Here is a 16,522-nt window from a genome sequence, read left to right on the forward strand (position 1 = left end):
TCTAGTACCATCCCATCCAAAGTTTCCATTTTTTGATCACTATATATAAAATAGACTCCATGCCCACCTCAAACACTCTCTGTCCCTTTATAACATTCATCACCACTAGATACATTTGTTTACTGTTTGTCTTCTTTCCCAAGAAATATGTTCCTTGAAAGAAGGGACATTATCTCTTTGGTCTCTGATATGTACCTAACTTCTAGAATCATTCCTGCACATTGTAAATGATTGTGACACACCCACTGAATGTTGACTACAGATAGTAAAGTCAGTGGAGATAAACTAAACTCAGCATCCTTTTTCTTTTTCATGTGTATCTCACCTTTTCCGTCTCTCCAGTTCCATCAGATGTTCTCCCCATATTTGTCTTCTCTTAACTGACATCTAAGTTAGAAACGAATTATTTTTAATTTTCATGATACCCCACATTCAATGATAATATTTCTTTTTTCCATATTGTCATCCTTGCTTAAAATTGTTCAGTAATATCCTAATGGGCTTTTTGGTCTTGAGTTCCCTATTTGCCTACCATCACCAGAGTATTTTTTTTTTGTATTTTTCCAAAGTTAGTGGGGAAGCAGTCAGATAGATTCCAGTATTTGCCCAGCCAGGATCCACCTGGCACGCCCACCAGGGGGTGATGCTCCGTTGTGGCCAGAGTTACTGTAGCGCCTGAGGCAGAGGCCATGGAGCCATTCTCAGTGGCCAGGCCAATTTTGCTCCAATGGAGCCTTGGCTGTGGGAAGGGAAGAGAGAGATAGAGAGAAAGGAGGAGAAAGGAGAGGGAGAAGGGTGGAGAAGCAGATGGGCACTTCTCCTGTGTGCCCTAGCCGGGAATCGAACCTGCGACTTCCACACACTGGGCTGATGCTCTACCGCTGAGCCAACCGATGGCCAGGGCCATCACCAGAGTATTTATCTTCAGGAACATCTCTGATACTGTCATAGTGGTATTGATAAATTTTTAATTCTATCAGAAAGAAGTGTAAATGCCTCAGTCTGACTTTTATGCATTGATAGTGCCATGCATTGGCCACAGTCAACCTTTTCAGCTCTGTCTCCTACTAACCACTTTGTTCCTTGTGTTGGGTATGATCACATACTCACAGCGGCTTTGCAGGTTCCTGCTCTGCATTGTTCCAGTTCCCTTTGTCTTGCATGGCTTCCCCATCCTGTCTATCAGGTTCTTAGCTTTCCTTTAGGACTAAGCTCATAGTTCATTTCTTCTGAAAAATCTTCTTGAATCCTTCTGTCTTCTCTCATCCCTGAATCACTTGTCCGCAAAGCTCAGATGCTTATCAAGCACTTATATTTGCTTTGTATTGTGAGGATGTAAAGAGGAATCTGGTTTAGGTTTTACCTCTGACAATTTATAGTCCATTGTGGGAGAAAAGACATACACATCACTAATCAAAATAGAAAATAAAAAATGTTTATGTTTCATGTGGGAGTGACAGATGCTAGTTAATAACAGGTGCCATCTATTGAGCACTTAGTATGTGTTCAATACATTATTATCACATTTAACCCTCACATAGCAGCCCAGTGAGGTAAGTGGTGTTATCCCTCTTTATAACAAAAGAATGAAATGACTCTGTAATGTAAAGAAGTAAGTTAATTGATCTAAGTTCACTGTTAGTATGGCTGAGCCAAGACTTGGCCCTAGGGCTGTGCACAGCTTTTGATCGTAACTGTTGAGTGGTCTGGTCTTCTGTAGGATAATATGCAGAGAAAATGTTTGGGACAAATAGTTTTCTCTTGGCTGTTAGAGTAAATTCTATTTGTAATACCAGTACATAATTTACTTTTCCCTTCCTTTTTAAGACACTGGAAGAAGAATTTGCCAGGAAACTGCAGGAACAGGAAGTGTTCTTCAAAATGACCGGGGAGTCTGAATGCCTTAACCCATCAACACAGAGCCGAATTTCCAAATTCTATCCTATTCCTAGCTTGCATTCCACCGGGTCATAACAATGGGAAGCGTACTGTGGTCTGGTTTGGCTTTTAAAATATGTCATTTTGTTCTCTTCATCTTCTGCCACAGTCTACATTAGAGAGTGCTCGAAGACAATCACCCACCTCATCTTCTAGGTGTTTTTTGTTTGTCTTGTTTGTTTAGCAAAGATGAAGGGAAAGGGACTAAGACAGATGCTGGGCCATGTTGGTGTAGAGCATCTTGCAGTAATTCCCTAAGGTGATTTTGTATATTAATCTTGAGAATTGTGTTTTTGAGAAACTGTTACCTAAAAAACTCTTAAAAATACAATGTTAAAGTTACTAAAAAAACAAAAACAAAAAAACCCCTGTTATATCACTAAGTATTAAAAATATCTTTTTTCTCAATATTGCCTGAATTCTCAATGAAACTACTGTAGAGTTGAAGTAATTTTCTTTTGGTGAATCAACTGTCATGAAAAAGGTATAAGTTGCTCAAAACATGATACTGATTCATTAAATACATCTATTTAATCTTTAAATAGCAACACATTTTTTTAAAAGAGAAAAGTTATTTCAATAATCTGTGTGAAATAATTACCTGTTTAGGCATGACCTAATAATAAAGGGTGCTAATTTTATTAAGATAGTGCCTAAAACACTAAATTTCAATTGAGTCTAAAATAGGATTTTCGGTTTTGATTCAACAGGAACAAACCGTCCTTAGCATTAAAGCATTATTGTTTTATAAATCTTCCTTCTATTACCACTTCATAGGAATTTTTATCCTAAAACATACATGTACAAAGTTAAAAACATGAAAGAAAAGGTAGCTTTTGCATGTCCAAATTGGAGATATAAAACTCAGCCAATTAAAAGAAATATAGATTTAACTGTCCCAGCTTATTTTTTAAGATAGTACGTGTACTAGTTAAATGACTTCTCCCATCTTAGCAAATTCTGTTCATTGAAAACTGTCAGAGGCCTAATAGCTCTGAATTATATTTATAAACGTATTTTCTGAAATTGATCTTAAAAGAGGCATTTGTTCAGAATACTTTAAAAAATTAAATAAAATATTTAGGCAAAAGTTGGAAATGACTTAGTTGTTTTGAAATAAAGTCATTTATATTTTGGTTTTATTTTGTTCCATGTTTAAATTATTTACTTTGATTTGAGTGGGAAAAGCCTGAAACCTTTATCATGTGGTTAGTGATATGTGTAATTAATGAAATGCTCACTCTTAGTCCCTCTTGAGGCTTAGAATTTCAAGCACATGTCAGGTCAAACAGTATTATGAACTGTACTGTTGTGGTGTGAGAGCACATTTGTACGTGATGCTTGCTGCCTGCCGTTTGCAACCTGTTCTCTTTGAAGAGTACTAAGTACCAAATTGTACAAGTTTCAGTTTTTGTTATGTTACATATAGATGATAGTGGTGAAAATTTTAAATGTAACTGTGGGAACACTTATTCACATTAAGAAAATGTAAATGTCTGTAGCATTTTCTTATAGTTAATTTGAAAATTTTGATTGCTGAACCTTATTTTGCCAGTGGTTTTGATGGTTTAAAAGTGCATGTAGGATTTTCATTTTGTAATTGTTTTGACAAGTATAACTTACTTGGACAGCTTTGTAGGTAGCCTTAAGTTCTGGCCAAGTTTGTTTTTTATATAAATATATATATATACATATATATTATATATGGTTGTAAATTTATACACTTATCACATGAATGTGTTACTGTATACTAAGCTCCTGTAATGCTTTATTCTCAAATGTTGGGTTGAAAAATGTTTTGAAAGCCTTTTAAAGTATATATCTTTATAAAGTAATATTCAGGATGATGATGGAAATGTTTATATTATGATAAAAATGACAATATAAAGTTACTCAGTGTATTTAATGATTTATTTTAAGAGGGAGAGAGGAGGAAGGTTGTCAAACCACTTTGAAATTTTCAGTTTATTGGCTTTTAAAAAGTTAATACTTCAAGCAGTGGACATTTTTTGTGTGCTAGTTTGTGGCACATAATTCATTTGGTCTGAATATTTGATTCTTTTTATTCCTTTCAACTTGACATTCAGAGTACTGAGTAAGGGAAAGAGGCTCAGAGTAGAACTGTTGACACTCTGGTAAGTTTTTTTGCGACTGTTGCATCTCCCTCAAAACTGCCCTTTGGATTCAGTATTTATACTGGAGTCCTCTTTCAAATATGGCCATATCCATGTGAGTGCAGGACTACAGAGTGATACATGGATAGAGGTGAAACGTTCATTTTAATACTTACAGTTACATAAATCTTTTCAAGTTTTTTTACTATTTGTACCCATCCCTGCCCACTTATTCTTAGGCCCTCTGTTCAAATAGTTGATAGTGGTCTTTCTGTCTTGCATGAAGTGTAGGTGGGGTGTGGGGGAGGGGTACAGACGTTTTTGAAATGAGAAAATACAATCAAATCCATTTCTGATTTGATTGTTGTTGCTGTGGCAGAATGTGCTATGAAATGCATAAAAGATTCTTTATCTATGTATACCTTAATTACTCACCTGCCCCTCTTCTCCCTGCGTGCTGTGCATACACCAGACCGCCACACTTCTGCAGGTCTAGCTCCTAGAGCTGTCGCACCAGGTTGCCTTTCCTAGTCCTGTCAATCCAGAGTTGGGTGTTGATTGCTGAATTAGCTGCTATTCTGTACGAGTCACAATTAAGCTTTTCTGTGGGGAAGCTATAGGGTGGGGAAGGAGGAAATTGAGTGCTTTTATGTTGCTGAGAATATTAGAATTTTCTTCTGACAGGATACAGCAAATTGTAATTAAATATAAACCAGAACCAGAGCTACCTCTAAGTAGTGTTTCCTCAAGCACAAAGCTCTCAGGCATATGAGACCCTCTTTAATGGACGGTCTCTGATTTCTTGAGCATCAGCGAGTTTCAGAAGTGACTGTCTTTTGTACTCTTCTAAGTTCCCTTGTAACTACACACTTTTCCCCTATTCCACACTATGCTTAAATGACAAAGTCTTCAGAGAAGCCAAATTCTGTCAAATGATTAGCTAGAGATAGTGTTGATTAAAGGAAAACCTAGAACTGAAATGAAAGAGGAGAGTTAGTTCTAGTTCTAATAGTCTTCTGATTAAATAAATCAGTTCTTTTCTGGGAAACGATCTTTTATAGGAAATGGGATATTTTAAATGCTTTTCTTAAGTTGAAGGCACAACAGTTAATGCCTCTATTGTTCCTTTTCTGTGGCTGACATGGTTTGATATAGCTTTAAAATTTCTGCTACTAAGCTTCGGATAGAATGTTACACAGTTTTAAATGTTGGCTGCAGCTTTTTGTGATCCTCTTGATTTGCAGTGTAATAACAAGCTAAATTTTCAGAAAGAATTTTGTTTCAGATTATGCCTCTTGTCTACTTGGGAGCAGCGTGTCTTTTCAATCATGGGATTGACAAATGAAAAATAAAGTTATTTCTTAATCTATTTGGAGAAGCAGTCTTTTATTGAGAACTGTTGAAACTGAATTGTCGTGCATGAGAACATTGTGCAGCTTTTTTTGTTTTTTTGGTCCTAGTGATATTTTCACACTTGTAGTCCTTTAGGACTTCTGACCCTTTCAGACTTGTTAGAGGTGCTTTAAATATTTCCACCAACATACGCATATGTATGTATTTTTTCATTTTTTCCCTTGGGGTGGATTCTTTACCTCACCAAGCATTTCACAAGCCATATGACCTCACTTTTACTAAAAAACAAAATAACCTCTTTTTGTCATTGATATGGTTGGTAGACCCTCGGCAGCATCATTTGGCAAGTGTTGGCTTGGCTGGAGGGGGATCCACCCAGCAAGACCACTAGAGAGCAATGCTCTGCCCATCTGGGGCTACTCCATTGCTCAGCAACCAAGCTTTTAGTGCCTAAGGCAGAGGCCATGGAGCCATCCTCAGCACCAGGGGCTAACTCGCTCCAGTCTAGCCATTCCATGGCTGCAGGAGGGGAAGAGAGAGAGAAGCAAGAGGGAGAGGGGTGGAGGAGGTGGGCGCTTCTCCTGTGTGCCCTGACCAGGAATCAAACCCGGGAAATTCACATGCAAGGCTGATGCTCTACCACTGAGCCAACCAGCCAGGGTACATGTCATTTTTAAAAAAAAATTTATTTATTTCTTTATTCAGTTAAGAGAGACAGAGAGAGAGAGAGAGAAAGAGGGCGAGAAGCAGGAAGCATCAACTCCCACATGTGCCTTGACCAGGCAAGCCCAGGGTTTTGAACCGTGACCTCGGCATTCCAGGTCTACGCTTGATCCACTGCGCCACCACAGGTCAGGCAACATGTCATTTTTTAATCCAGGAGCATTGTAGGCTGTTGAGCTCTTAACCTTTTTTTTTTTTTTTTTTTTTTTTTTTAATAGAAACAAAATAGGCTCAGAGACATTGCCATCCGGCTGAGGACATACCCGCTCATTTTCTTTCTGGGTTCTGACGAGAAGGTAAGCAGGTTTGGACTTTTACCTATTTCATGTGGTCTTAGAACTTGGTGACGCCTTGGATAGCTTAGAAGGGTAAAGCTAGTAAGTAGGGGAAAACCTCGTATGTGTGATTAATCAAAATGAGAATCATTAAAGGCGATATAATACTTGATTGAGCCTGTGAAGCTACTATTACAAACTATATGGGCTCAGACTTTAGGTAAAACTAAAATATTATAAAGGCACAATGTAGTAATTTATTATATGCAATAAGTTTTCATTAGGAAGTAAAAACTTGTTTGAAATTCTGAAGGTCTTACGAAGTTAGTTTTTAGAATACCTATCTTAAATCAGAGCAGTTAACTATCAGGATACGATCAAGGAGGCAAACAGATCATGTAGAGTGTTTGGTACTTGACTGGTAGTTGCTGCTAGCAGTTGTCAGGTGTAGTGGAATTAAGTGTCGTGTTTTTTTCCCAGGATAGTATGTGAGATACTCAGGAGAGGCCACATGAAAAATAACCCACCTTTATGACAGTAGAGATGTAGAAGTAGATTTCATTTAACAACACTTTAAATTATCCAGGAATTGAGTGTCACAGTTTGTAACATTCAAAAACTGACCAAGGGTAGCTTCCAAATTTACATGTCTGATTTTACTATGTGTTTCTGTGGGGCATTCGATATTTGTGCGTTTTTTCTTAATGTGTGTTTTTGTATTCCAAATTACTTGCTCTTCCAGTATAATTCCTTTGCTTCAGGATAAATCACTATATTAATTGACAATCTTGTTGCTTATCTGTTGCATATGTGTTTATTTCAAGTAACTTATGCTTAGGGAAACTCTTTAGATGCTTTGTAATTTCCCAAATTGAGTTATTAGTTATAGATAAAGGTCTGCCTTTAAACGATTTCAGTGATTAAACAAAATGCCAGAAACTGTATCCCAGAATATTGTGTTAGAGTCAAACCCACAATATTTTTTATTTTTTCTTAACTTTGGTTAGATGGATCACATTACACATATTAAAAAGGAGGTGGGGAGATCCTTTAATTGGAAATTTTACACCTGAAATGACTTTTCATCTAATAGACCACATTAATATTTTTAGGTATTGAAAAGTGCTTAAAGACCAACTGTGCCCAGTACCCAGTGCCATTTTCTAAGTGCAGAACAGAGGTGACATCTTTCCCAGCAGCAGGCATTGTTTCCCTCTTCTCCAGTCTCCTGTGCCCTTTTTCTATTCGCTGCAGTACAGCTCAGTACAACGTACCTATAAACTCTAGCACTGGCCTAGAGGTACATATCATAGCTACAATCAAACAGACTTTCTAAGCAAGTGGGAATATGATATGTAGCGAGAACACAGCTTTATAGCATTAACCAGAACACACACCTGTCAAGTGTCATCCCCAGGGAGGCGCCCCTCCCATCCCAGTCTTCCATTTCTAGGATCATTTTTAAGCAAAGCTCAAGAACTTCTATGTAACTGGCTTTCCTACGTTTAGGGCTTGAACTGAGTGTTACAGACGCCAAGGAGTTCAAGTCTAATTAGCAGAGAAGTCAGTCTCATGCCTACAATACTGCAACTACTCAAGTCTACTACTCAACAAAGCTGTTTCAGACTGTGTGTCTTTGAATTATTTATATATGTATAGTTTCAGACTAAAGTAAGTGTGCTAGTTGACTATTTGGCTATGCTGTGTCAGTAGGACATTGAGACTCCAGCTTTTACCCTTTGAGAGAATATTGAGCAAAGCACCATAAGCCATTGCAAGAAATGGTTTGGGGGCTGTTCTGTCAAGGGTAGCTCATGGCTTGGAGGCGATACTTCTTCTTCTCCGCCCAACATAAACTTGGTCACCTGGAAGTCAGAAGATGAGTAAGAAGTTAAAAAATATCTGGCAGCCAAGTTAAAGAACAACTTGGGTGATTACAGCAACTGTGACTACTTGCAAAACTGGTTTGAAAGATAAACTTTTGTAAGTCTTACCAATTTATTTACATTATTCACCCTGTTTTCATTACCAGATTGGTTCTCTTTTCCCCTCTGCATTGGCATGCTCCTTCCTTTCTCCCTAGCTGTCTGATTGTCATGCAAGTGACATTGTAGGCAGAGTTTTCCTTTAGTAGAATTCCCCAGGCTTGCTATGGAACGACTCTCCCGCCTCCCATTACTCCCGAGACTGTGGCAGCTGAGGCTTACCTTTGTCTCCTTTCTCCCCTTTGTACCCTCGAGGGCCTGGTGGCCCAGGCCGGCCCGGTGGCCCCATGGGGCCCCTCTCACCTAGGAGGGAGAGACAGATGCTAGGAAAGCACGACCGTGGGGCCTGGAGGAGCGACAGAGCCATTGCAGCATTGGCAAGGGCTGCTTTTCAGCATGAGGTTGTCACACAGGATCCTGGTGGCTTTTCCCCACCACTACTTACCTTTGGGTCCTGAGATGCCCACCTCTCCCTTCTGCCCAGGGGGTCCTGGAATGGCTCCATGAGCTGCAGAGGGGAAGAACTGGCCTTAGACTAGCAGTCACCCTGAAGCTGGGGAAATAAAGTGACTGTTGCAAGTAAACCAGGTACGTAATGGTAGAATTTGGGCTTGTAAGGGGAAAACAAAATTGAGCATTTGTCGATTTTTAGCATCTCAGGTGTTGAGGTTTTCAGGACACCGGTTTCTGTGGAGGAGGCTCCGTGTGAAGCTGTACAGCAGGTACTTGTTGGGAAAGCAGTCTGGGGAGGCCCTTACTTCGGAAGAAGTCTACGAGGTCCTCAGTCACATTGCTGTAGGCAGAGAAGACCTTGCTGATGCCAGGGGGTCCCTGGGGCCCAGGCCGGCCTGGTGGACCCTGGACAGTGTAGGCCATCTCTTGCAGCAGGCCCTGACCTATAAAACGTGAAAGTGGATACAATCTTCACAGTGGAGAAAGTACAGCACTCTCAGACTATCTAACTTCCAACAGAGTTAGACCGGGTTAAATGACAGAACCCCCCCTCCCCCCGTCTGCCCCTGCGAGGAGCACTGGTCTCTGCCACAGTGGGCTTCCATCAAGGGCTCTCTGCCTACATAACGGTGCTGATAAACTACCGGGAGAAAAAGCTTCTTGGCTAACAACCTTCTTGCAGCCCCGGCAGAAACTGTCATCATCATAAAGACTTCTGAAACCCTTAAAAGTTAGTGAGAAAGCAAAGTACAAAGACCCTAACATTCTCTCTTCTGTAACGGAGGTTCCAGTTCTGACTGCAGCTCCTTGAATTAAGCTAGCTGAGAATTAGGCTGGGGCCTCCTATCTTCAGCCTCTGGCCATCTGATTCCAGAATTGCTGCCTCCCAGCCTGGGTGCTCCGGAGATGAGAGGGTGAGTTTCTGGAGCCCAGATGTAGAGATGCTCCCGTGCCCTCTCCCTCCCTCCACAGTGCTGAGGGCTAAGTGTCCCCACTTACGCTGCATGCTCTCGGACACCCGGACAGCCAGCTCGTTGTAATCCAGGCCTCCAGCAAAGCCAGCCCCAAGCAATCCACCGTCACCACCATATAGGCCACCTTGTGCTGCTGCCCCGTAGCCTCGGCTCAGGCCAACGTCGCCCATCGAGCCTTCGCTGGTCCCTCCTGTGCTCATGGAAGAGCTATAGGAGGAGCCTCTGCTGACCGACGAGCTGCTTCGCCGACTGTAGGAGCCATCCATGGACTCCAGGCGGCTGTCTCCAGGCGGTCCCTGTGGTCCAGGGGGGCCTGGGGGACCCACGATGAAGCTGCGCACATCAGGACCTGTGGGGAGGAAGCCACATTAAAGGGTGGGAGCCCAGGTCTGGGTGGAGAGGAAGTGGGGGTCAGGGTTTCCCTCCGTGTGTCAACACTCCTACGCAGGACATGAACCTCGGGACACTTGTGCAGCAGGACTGTGTTTGCTGGAAAGAAACTGGGATTTCCCCAACTAGTGGCTCATGGATTTGACCCCCCGGGTCCCTTCTCCTTCTCCCCTTTCAGGGAGAAGCAAGATCTGGAAAGAGGTCAATAAGGGACAGCAGTGGTTGCACCTACTTGTCAGGTAGCTGATCAGTTCACTCCGGAAGCTGTCCGTGTTTTCAGCTGCATAGGTTGCCAGGGCTCCTGAGACACCCGGAGGCCCTCGAGGGCCTGGGGGACCCGGAGGGCCTGGAGGGCCTGGGATGGATGACAAGCCAGCAGCTGAGGAGGCGGGAGAAAGAGATAAGAGAGCGCCCTGCAGAGAACATTGAATTCCCACACTCAGGGCCCCTGTGGGCCCCTCCTGCAAAGGTGGGGATGAAGACCAGACCAAATGCAGATTCCAGAGCACCCCCAAGAGGTATTGGCCCTCCCACTCCAGTTCTGAGCTGCATTCAACCCAGATTTTAGCCCCTCTCTCAGCCCTTCTGCTACTGAGAATTGGGACTCCCGCCTTGGCTCCTGATCACCCTGATAACTCACTGGCTGGTGAGTTTTCTGGGTGCTGCACCTGGGAGCACTGTCTCCCCACTTTGCCCACAGTGGGCTCAGGGACACCTGCCAGTGCTGAAAGCACCTCAAATCTCCAAGATCCGCCCTGGCCGGTTGGCTCAGCGGTAGAGCGTCGGCCTGGCGTGCGGGGGACCCGGGTTCGATTCCCGGCCAGGGCACATAGGAGAAGCGCCCATTTGCTTCTCCACCCCACACCCCCTCCTTCCTCTCTGTCTCTCCCCCTCCCACAGCCAAGGCTCCATTGGAGCAAAGATGGCCCGGGCGCTGGGGATGGCTCCTTGGCCTCTGCCCCAGGCGCTAGAGTGGCTCTGGTCACCGCAGAGCAACGCCCCGGAGGGGCAGAGCATCGCCCCCTGGTTGGCAGAGCGTTGCCCCTGGTGGGCGTGCCGGGTGGATCCCGGTTGGGCGCATGCGGGAGTCTGTCTGACTGTCTCTCCCCGTTTCCAGCTTCAGAAAAAAAAAAAAAAAAAAAAAAAAAAAAAAAAAAAATCTCCAAGATCCCAGGGCCCAGCCCTGCACGTGCTGCAGGAGGACTTGGTAAATGGTAAATGGATTTAACTCTCCACAGCTGCCCTTACTAAAACCCATGGGGCCCTCAAGGCCAGCTGCAGCCCTCTGCCCTCCTCACCTCTGCTCTCCGCAACTTACTGTGCAAGTAAGATGAGAGGTCCTCCACACTGATGCTGGACCTTGCATTGCCTGGGATCCCTGGTGGCCCAGGGGGACCTGGAGGCCCAACAATGCTTCTGAATTCAGATCCTGAGACACCAAGAAAAAGCAAGGAGTTGGTCATGGCCTGCGCCAAGGAGCTCTGCCTTCCATCCCAGACCACTTGGACGGAGGTCCCCTGCTCAGCCTTACCTTGGAGCAAGGAGAGGAGCTCCTCATAGGATGTTCCCGGCAAGCCAGGGGGCCCCGGGGGGCCAGGAAGCCCAATGTGGATTCCAGAACCTGAGGAACAAAATCCCAAGTTGTGATGGATTCAGGTCAGATGGGGAAGGCAGATGGAAACACCTTGTAAGAGAGGAAGCCAGACAGAAGCAATGTGAACAGAAATGGGGGCAAGAAAGGGGGAAAAGGGGCAGCGGGAAGGAACAAGCAGAAAGAGGAGCACAGATGGAATTCTGGGTAATGACGCCGAGGAGGAGGAGCCCTGGTCCCGGGAAGGGCTTAGGTCACAGAGGGTCCACATCCCTCATCCTCCTGGGCATGTGGGAGTGTTTGTGTATAGAGAGCCATGTCTGTGCACGTGTGTATGAAGGAGTATGTACAGCAAAGTGTGTATAACAGAGAAGTGTGTGTCAGTTGTGTGTGTATAGGAAAGTGTCTGTGTAATAGAGAAGTATGCCTGAGTCATGTGCAAATTCCACACAAGACGGTGCCTAACACTCTCATTTTGGTTTGCCTCGCCAGGCTCCTTGACCAGCTCTGACTGGGGCCGTGGGTTTGAACAGCACTGAATGCTGCTCACTTCCTCTGGGTTAGGGGCAGATTAGCAGGTCAGTGGGCCATTTCAGTGAAGCCTGCATGGCCTGACCTGTGGTGGCGCAGTGGATAAAGCGTCGACCTGGAAATGCTGAGGTCGCCGGTTCGAAACCCTGGGCTTGCCTGGTCAAGGCACATATGGGAGTTGATGCTTCCAGCTCCTCCCCTTTCTCTCTCTCTCTCTGTCTCTCTCTCCTCTCTCTCTCTCTCTCTCTCTCTCTCTCTCTCTCTCTCTCTCTCCTCTCTAAAAATGAATAAATAAATAAATAAATGTATCTTAAAAAAAAAAAAAAAAAGCCTGCGTGTCCTCATCCCCCTCCTGACCACCCTTGTCTGCAAAGGACAGATACTCACTTGACATGTAGGTGAGAATGTGATTGCTCAGCTCCGCATAGTCTAGAGATTGGAGGGACCATTCTCCTCCACTGGCTCCTGGTGGCCCTGGGGGACCCGGAGGGCCCATCAAGTACTGACGTAGATACTGACGCACGTCATCTCCTGAAAGAGAGGATGTGCTAGCGCGGGCCTACACAGGACCTGAGACAGCCACAGCCTGGTCTCTCCGTGTGGACTGGCCACACAGTGAGACATGTGTGAGTCTGGTCCTTAGGCCCACTGGGGTGGGGGTGGCAGATCAGCAAGCTCAGGGATGCCTGCCCAGTTGCCTGGCCCCAGGAGCAGGGAGATTTGCTGTCCCCTTTCCAGTCAGTGGTTGGGAGCAGTGAGGGAGTGGCATCTTGTCCTGAAGGACTCCCTCCCCTTCACAGCCCTCACAAGGCTCAGAGGTACAGATGTGCCTGACAAGGGCGGTCAGGAGGAGGCAGAGGGGCCCACTGCAGGCGACTCACGCTGTAGGGCAACCAGGACGTCCTCAGAAGTGATGGAAGCAGACGAGCTGATGCTGTACCCCGAAGCTGCCGGGAGGGAAACCTGGGGTTACCTGTGTGTTTGTACTGAAGCAGTACCCCCTTACTCCAGAGCCACAGAGACCTGGTCAACTGGCTGTTTCCATTTGGGGAGATGAACTAAGGGGAGGTATTACGAGGCTAGTTTTGAAGCATGAAAAGGTCAAAAGTTGTTTTTGTTTGGTAAGAAATGCAGTTTGTTTTCCAGATGCTTTAAGCCCTGTGAAATCCCACCAGCCCGAAGGGTCCCATCTCAGTGTTCAGGGCTCGTCCACCTGCCGCAGAAGGCTCACTAGACCTGGCCCTGCAGTGCTCCATCTGAGTGGCCCTTTTGAAGCTAGCTCCCGTGGCCTGATTACCATGAGTTCAGATTTGAATGTCACGTTCAGAAGGGCAAAGCCAACAACAAATAAAGGGACGAGGTTCCAAGAACAGAAGTGGACCGTGGGGGACAGGGTCCTTTCAGGGGTGGGAGGGACTTACTCCGTAAGTAGCTCACGACGAGATTTGCCAGCTCTGAGTAGTCAAAAGTCTCACCCGCGATGGTAGTGACAGGCCCGGGGGGACCAGGTGGCCCTGGGGGACCCTGAACTCCAGATAGATAAGACCTAATGCTGTCACCTGCCATCAAAGAAATAAAGCAAATTCAAGCCTGTTCCCTGGTGGCATGTCCTCCCATGGAGGTGATCTGAAACACTTGATGAAATGTCCAACCCATCCCACACATGGGCCCACGGCAGGGCCAGCAGGAAGCCCAGATGTCTCTTGTTACGGATGGAGAAACTGAGACAGAGGTCTGTGTTGGGTCCGGGGTACTCGAGGACTGCAGCCCCTCTAGTCAGCCGCCTTGATAAAACTCTGGTGTCCACATTTGTGGAAATCCCACATGGCCATGGGGAGCACAGGGGTGGGGCCAGGGGAGTGCACACACATGAAAGTGTGAGTGTGTAGCTGGGTGCGCATGTGGACAAGCGTGTGAGCGTGCGAGCCTCTACTGAGGCGAGGCTGAGGGCATGTCTGTGGGCAGCCAGAAGGCAGCAGCACATGGACCTGCTGTTTTGGCTCCAGGCGTGGAAGAGCTGGACCTGGCATACAGACTGCTGACCTCCAAAACAGATATGCATGCACACGCACACACACTGCCTGACGCTGACCTCTGACCCAGCACTCACTCTGCATGTAATCAGAGATGTATTGCTGAATCTCGCGGCCAGAACTGCTGATGAAGCCCGGAGGCCCAGGGGGTCCGGGTGGGCCTGGCGGGCCTGGCATGAACATGGTGCCGGATGATGATCCTCCTGGAAGAAAGAAAGCCTTCGGAGCTGGTTTCTCTGCCCCAGGGTCAGCAAAGGAGCCCTGGCCCTGCTCCCATCATCTGAGTAAGGAATGTCTTCCTCAGTAGAAGGAAAAAGAAAATGACAAAGAGAAGGATCCCCCCCAAAAGAGGGAAGGAGTGGCTGCAGCAGCCACTGTCTGCACGAGCGCAGAGAAGGAAGCTCTCTATGCCAAACCCTCGCCCCTTTGGCAGCCTGCTCACCACCTCACAGTCTCCCTCATCTCTGAACTCCCCCAGCTCCCAGGGCCTGTTCTGCCTCCATCTTTCGCCATTGGCATTGTCAGTCGTTTTTACATGGAGGGCTGCTTCTCTTCTGCCCCCACTAACATGTAACCTCTGTAAGGCAGCTCAGAGACCCTAGCACTGGAGAAAGTACTGAATCAACATGGAATCATGGGGGAATGAATGAATGAATGAATGAATGAAGCCATGTCCTCACTGGCATGATCAGCCTTGCTTGAAGAAGGGAAGAGGAACTTTGGTCACCTTTGGTTCTTACCTTGAGAGGGGCCACCAAGAATGCCAGGAGTCCCTGGGACTCCAGGATCACCTAGAATCCAAAACAAGAAGCCCTGTTTGCATCACCTCCTCCTGGAAGCCCCTGGTTAAGCCTACCCTACATCAGCATGTGGCTCAACTGTTTCATATCTCTGTTTCTGCAGTGACACCACCAGCTCCCTTTGGGCAGAGACTGTGTGTGCCCCCATCCCCATCGCTTTCTCCCTCCAGCCTCTTTTCTTCACCCTCTTCTTCCTCCTAAGGCTTTAGCACCAATAAGTACATGCTGCTCACTGTTCAGGCTCTGGGAGCCAGCCTTACTCCTACTACTCACTACTTTCTTGGCTGTTCCCTCACTGACCTTTGTCACCTTTGGGTCCCTGAGGGCCGGGTGGGCCTGGTGGTCCCTGCAGGTTGAGGCCGAGAGAACTGGAATCTGGAAGCGAATACCACACAGTGCAGTTAGCCAGGGCTGGGAGTGGCTTTAGCTAGAGGTAGCAGTGGGGGTGGGGGCTCAGCACTTACCTGAGATTGAGTACCCTGGGAGGCCTTGCTCGCATGAGGAACACAGAGAAAGGGGACAGTCAGTTGTGCTTTCTTCCCTCTCCCCAGGTTCCAGCCCAAGACACTGCCTCCCCTCTGAGGCTGCACAAGACTCATGGGAGCTGGGTCTGCGCTGCCCTTTCGGCAGTAGTACCCAGAGCTGCCACACACACCCACGCCCACTCACAAATAAATTCTCACTCTCTGTCAGAGACACACTCCGATCTACTGTTGCTCAACTCTCTTGGGAGGTCAGCTTTTGCCACCCTCCCCATTTACCACCCCCCCAGGTGTTCGGTGCATGCTCTACTGTACCTTGGTGTCCTCGGGGGCCTGGGGCACCTGAGGGAGAGGCGCAGAGAGTTGTGAGACACATGTGAACCAGACATTGTGAATTCGAGGGGCTCAGGGGTGGGGAGGGTCTCCGGGGCTGGAACAGACGTGGCTTGGGGCTCCTCATGCCTCTCCTTCCAACAGGCTAATGCAGAGGCAGGGATTCCCTGAAGAGCCACTGAACACCATGCCTCCCCCCACCCCACGCTCCTGAGCACGGAGCTCCTAATGGATATGGCTAGGGAAGGAAGAAATGCCCCAGGTCGTCGGGCCTCATCCAAACTCTCCGGGCCACCTGTGGGGTATGCTGGGGTACATACAGGCTTCTGCAGCCCCTGAGTCACTGTCCTCACCTTGGTCTCCTTTGGGGCCTGGGGGACCAGGTGGGCCTGGACGGCCAGAGAAGGTCTCTGCAGGGGGAAGAAATAGTTTTTGAGTATGGATGCAGTGATGTGAGGAAGAAGCATCTAACACAGTGTTTGTCATACTGAAGATTCTCAGTCAGTATTTATCAAATGGATGGATGGATGGATAGATGGATGGGTGG

At 46.4% G+C, this 16,522-nt stretch overlaps 2 protein-coding genes across 5 annotated transcripts in view; one reads left to right on the top strand and one right to left on the bottom strand.

Moving 5' to 3' along the window:
* SLK (STE20 like kinase) overlaps nucleotides 1–5,421 on the top strand; it is a 67,591-nt gene extending 62,170 nt beyond the window's left edge. For both annotated transcript variants that reach the window (XM_066240458.1, XM_066240459.1), the window contains one exon: nucleotides 1,828–5,421. In XM_066240458.1, the coding sequence (XP_066096555.1) occupies nucleotides 1,828–1,974 (147 nt within the window). In that variant the 3' untranslated portion in view covers nucleotides 1,975–5,421. The remainder of the gene's footprint in view (nucleotides 1–1,827) is intronic.
* A 2,008-nt stretch (nucleotides 5,422–7,429) lies between these two features.
* Nucleotides 7,430–16,522, bottom strand: part of COL17A1 (collagen type XVII alpha 1 chain) — a 50,858-nt gene continuing 41,765 nt past the window's right edge. For all 3 annotated transcript variants that reach the window (XM_066240337.1, XM_066240338.1, XM_066240339.1), the window contains 17 exons: nucleotides 16,329–16,385; nucleotides 15,958–15,984; nucleotides 15,625–15,648; nucleotides 15,461–15,535; nucleotides 15,101–15,151; nucleotides 14,438–14,563; nucleotides 13,749–13,886; nucleotides 13,209–13,274; nucleotides 12,715–12,858; nucleotides 11,737–11,826; nucleotides 11,524–11,634; nucleotides 10,438–10,584; nucleotides 9,841–10,164; nucleotides 9,147–9,284; nucleotides 8,834–8,896; nucleotides 8,611–8,691; nucleotides 7,430–8,268 (listed from right to left, as the gene is read on the bottom strand). In XM_066240337.1, coding sequence (XP_066096434.1) covers nucleotides 8,216–8,268; nucleotides 8,611–8,691; nucleotides 8,834–8,896; nucleotides 9,147–9,284; nucleotides 9,841–10,164; nucleotides 10,438–10,584; nucleotides 11,524–11,634; nucleotides 11,737–11,826; nucleotides 12,715–12,858; nucleotides 13,209–13,274; nucleotides 13,749–13,886; nucleotides 14,438–14,563; nucleotides 15,101–15,151; nucleotides 15,461–15,535; nucleotides 15,625–15,648; nucleotides 15,958–15,984; nucleotides 16,329–16,385 — 1,715 coding nt within the window. In that variant the 3' untranslated portion in view covers nucleotides 7,430–8,215. The remainder of the gene's footprint in view (nucleotides 8,269–8,610; nucleotides 8,692–8,833; nucleotides 8,897–9,146; nucleotides 9,285–9,840; nucleotides 10,165–10,437; nucleotides 10,585–11,523; nucleotides 11,635–11,736; nucleotides 11,827–12,714; nucleotides 12,859–13,208; nucleotides 13,275–13,748; nucleotides 13,887–14,437; nucleotides 14,564–15,100; nucleotides 15,152–15,460; nucleotides 15,536–15,624; nucleotides 15,649–15,957; nucleotides 15,985–16,328; nucleotides 16,386–16,522) is intronic.

This window comes from Saccopteryx bilineata, chromosome 7, assembly GCF_036850765.1.
Source record: "Saccopteryx bilineata isolate mSacBil1 chromosome 7, mSacBil1_pri_phased_curated, whole genome shotgun sequence".
Classification (NCBI taxonomy): domain Eukaryota; kingdom Metazoa; phylum Chordata; class Mammalia; order Chiroptera; family Emballonuridae; genus Saccopteryx; species Saccopteryx bilineata.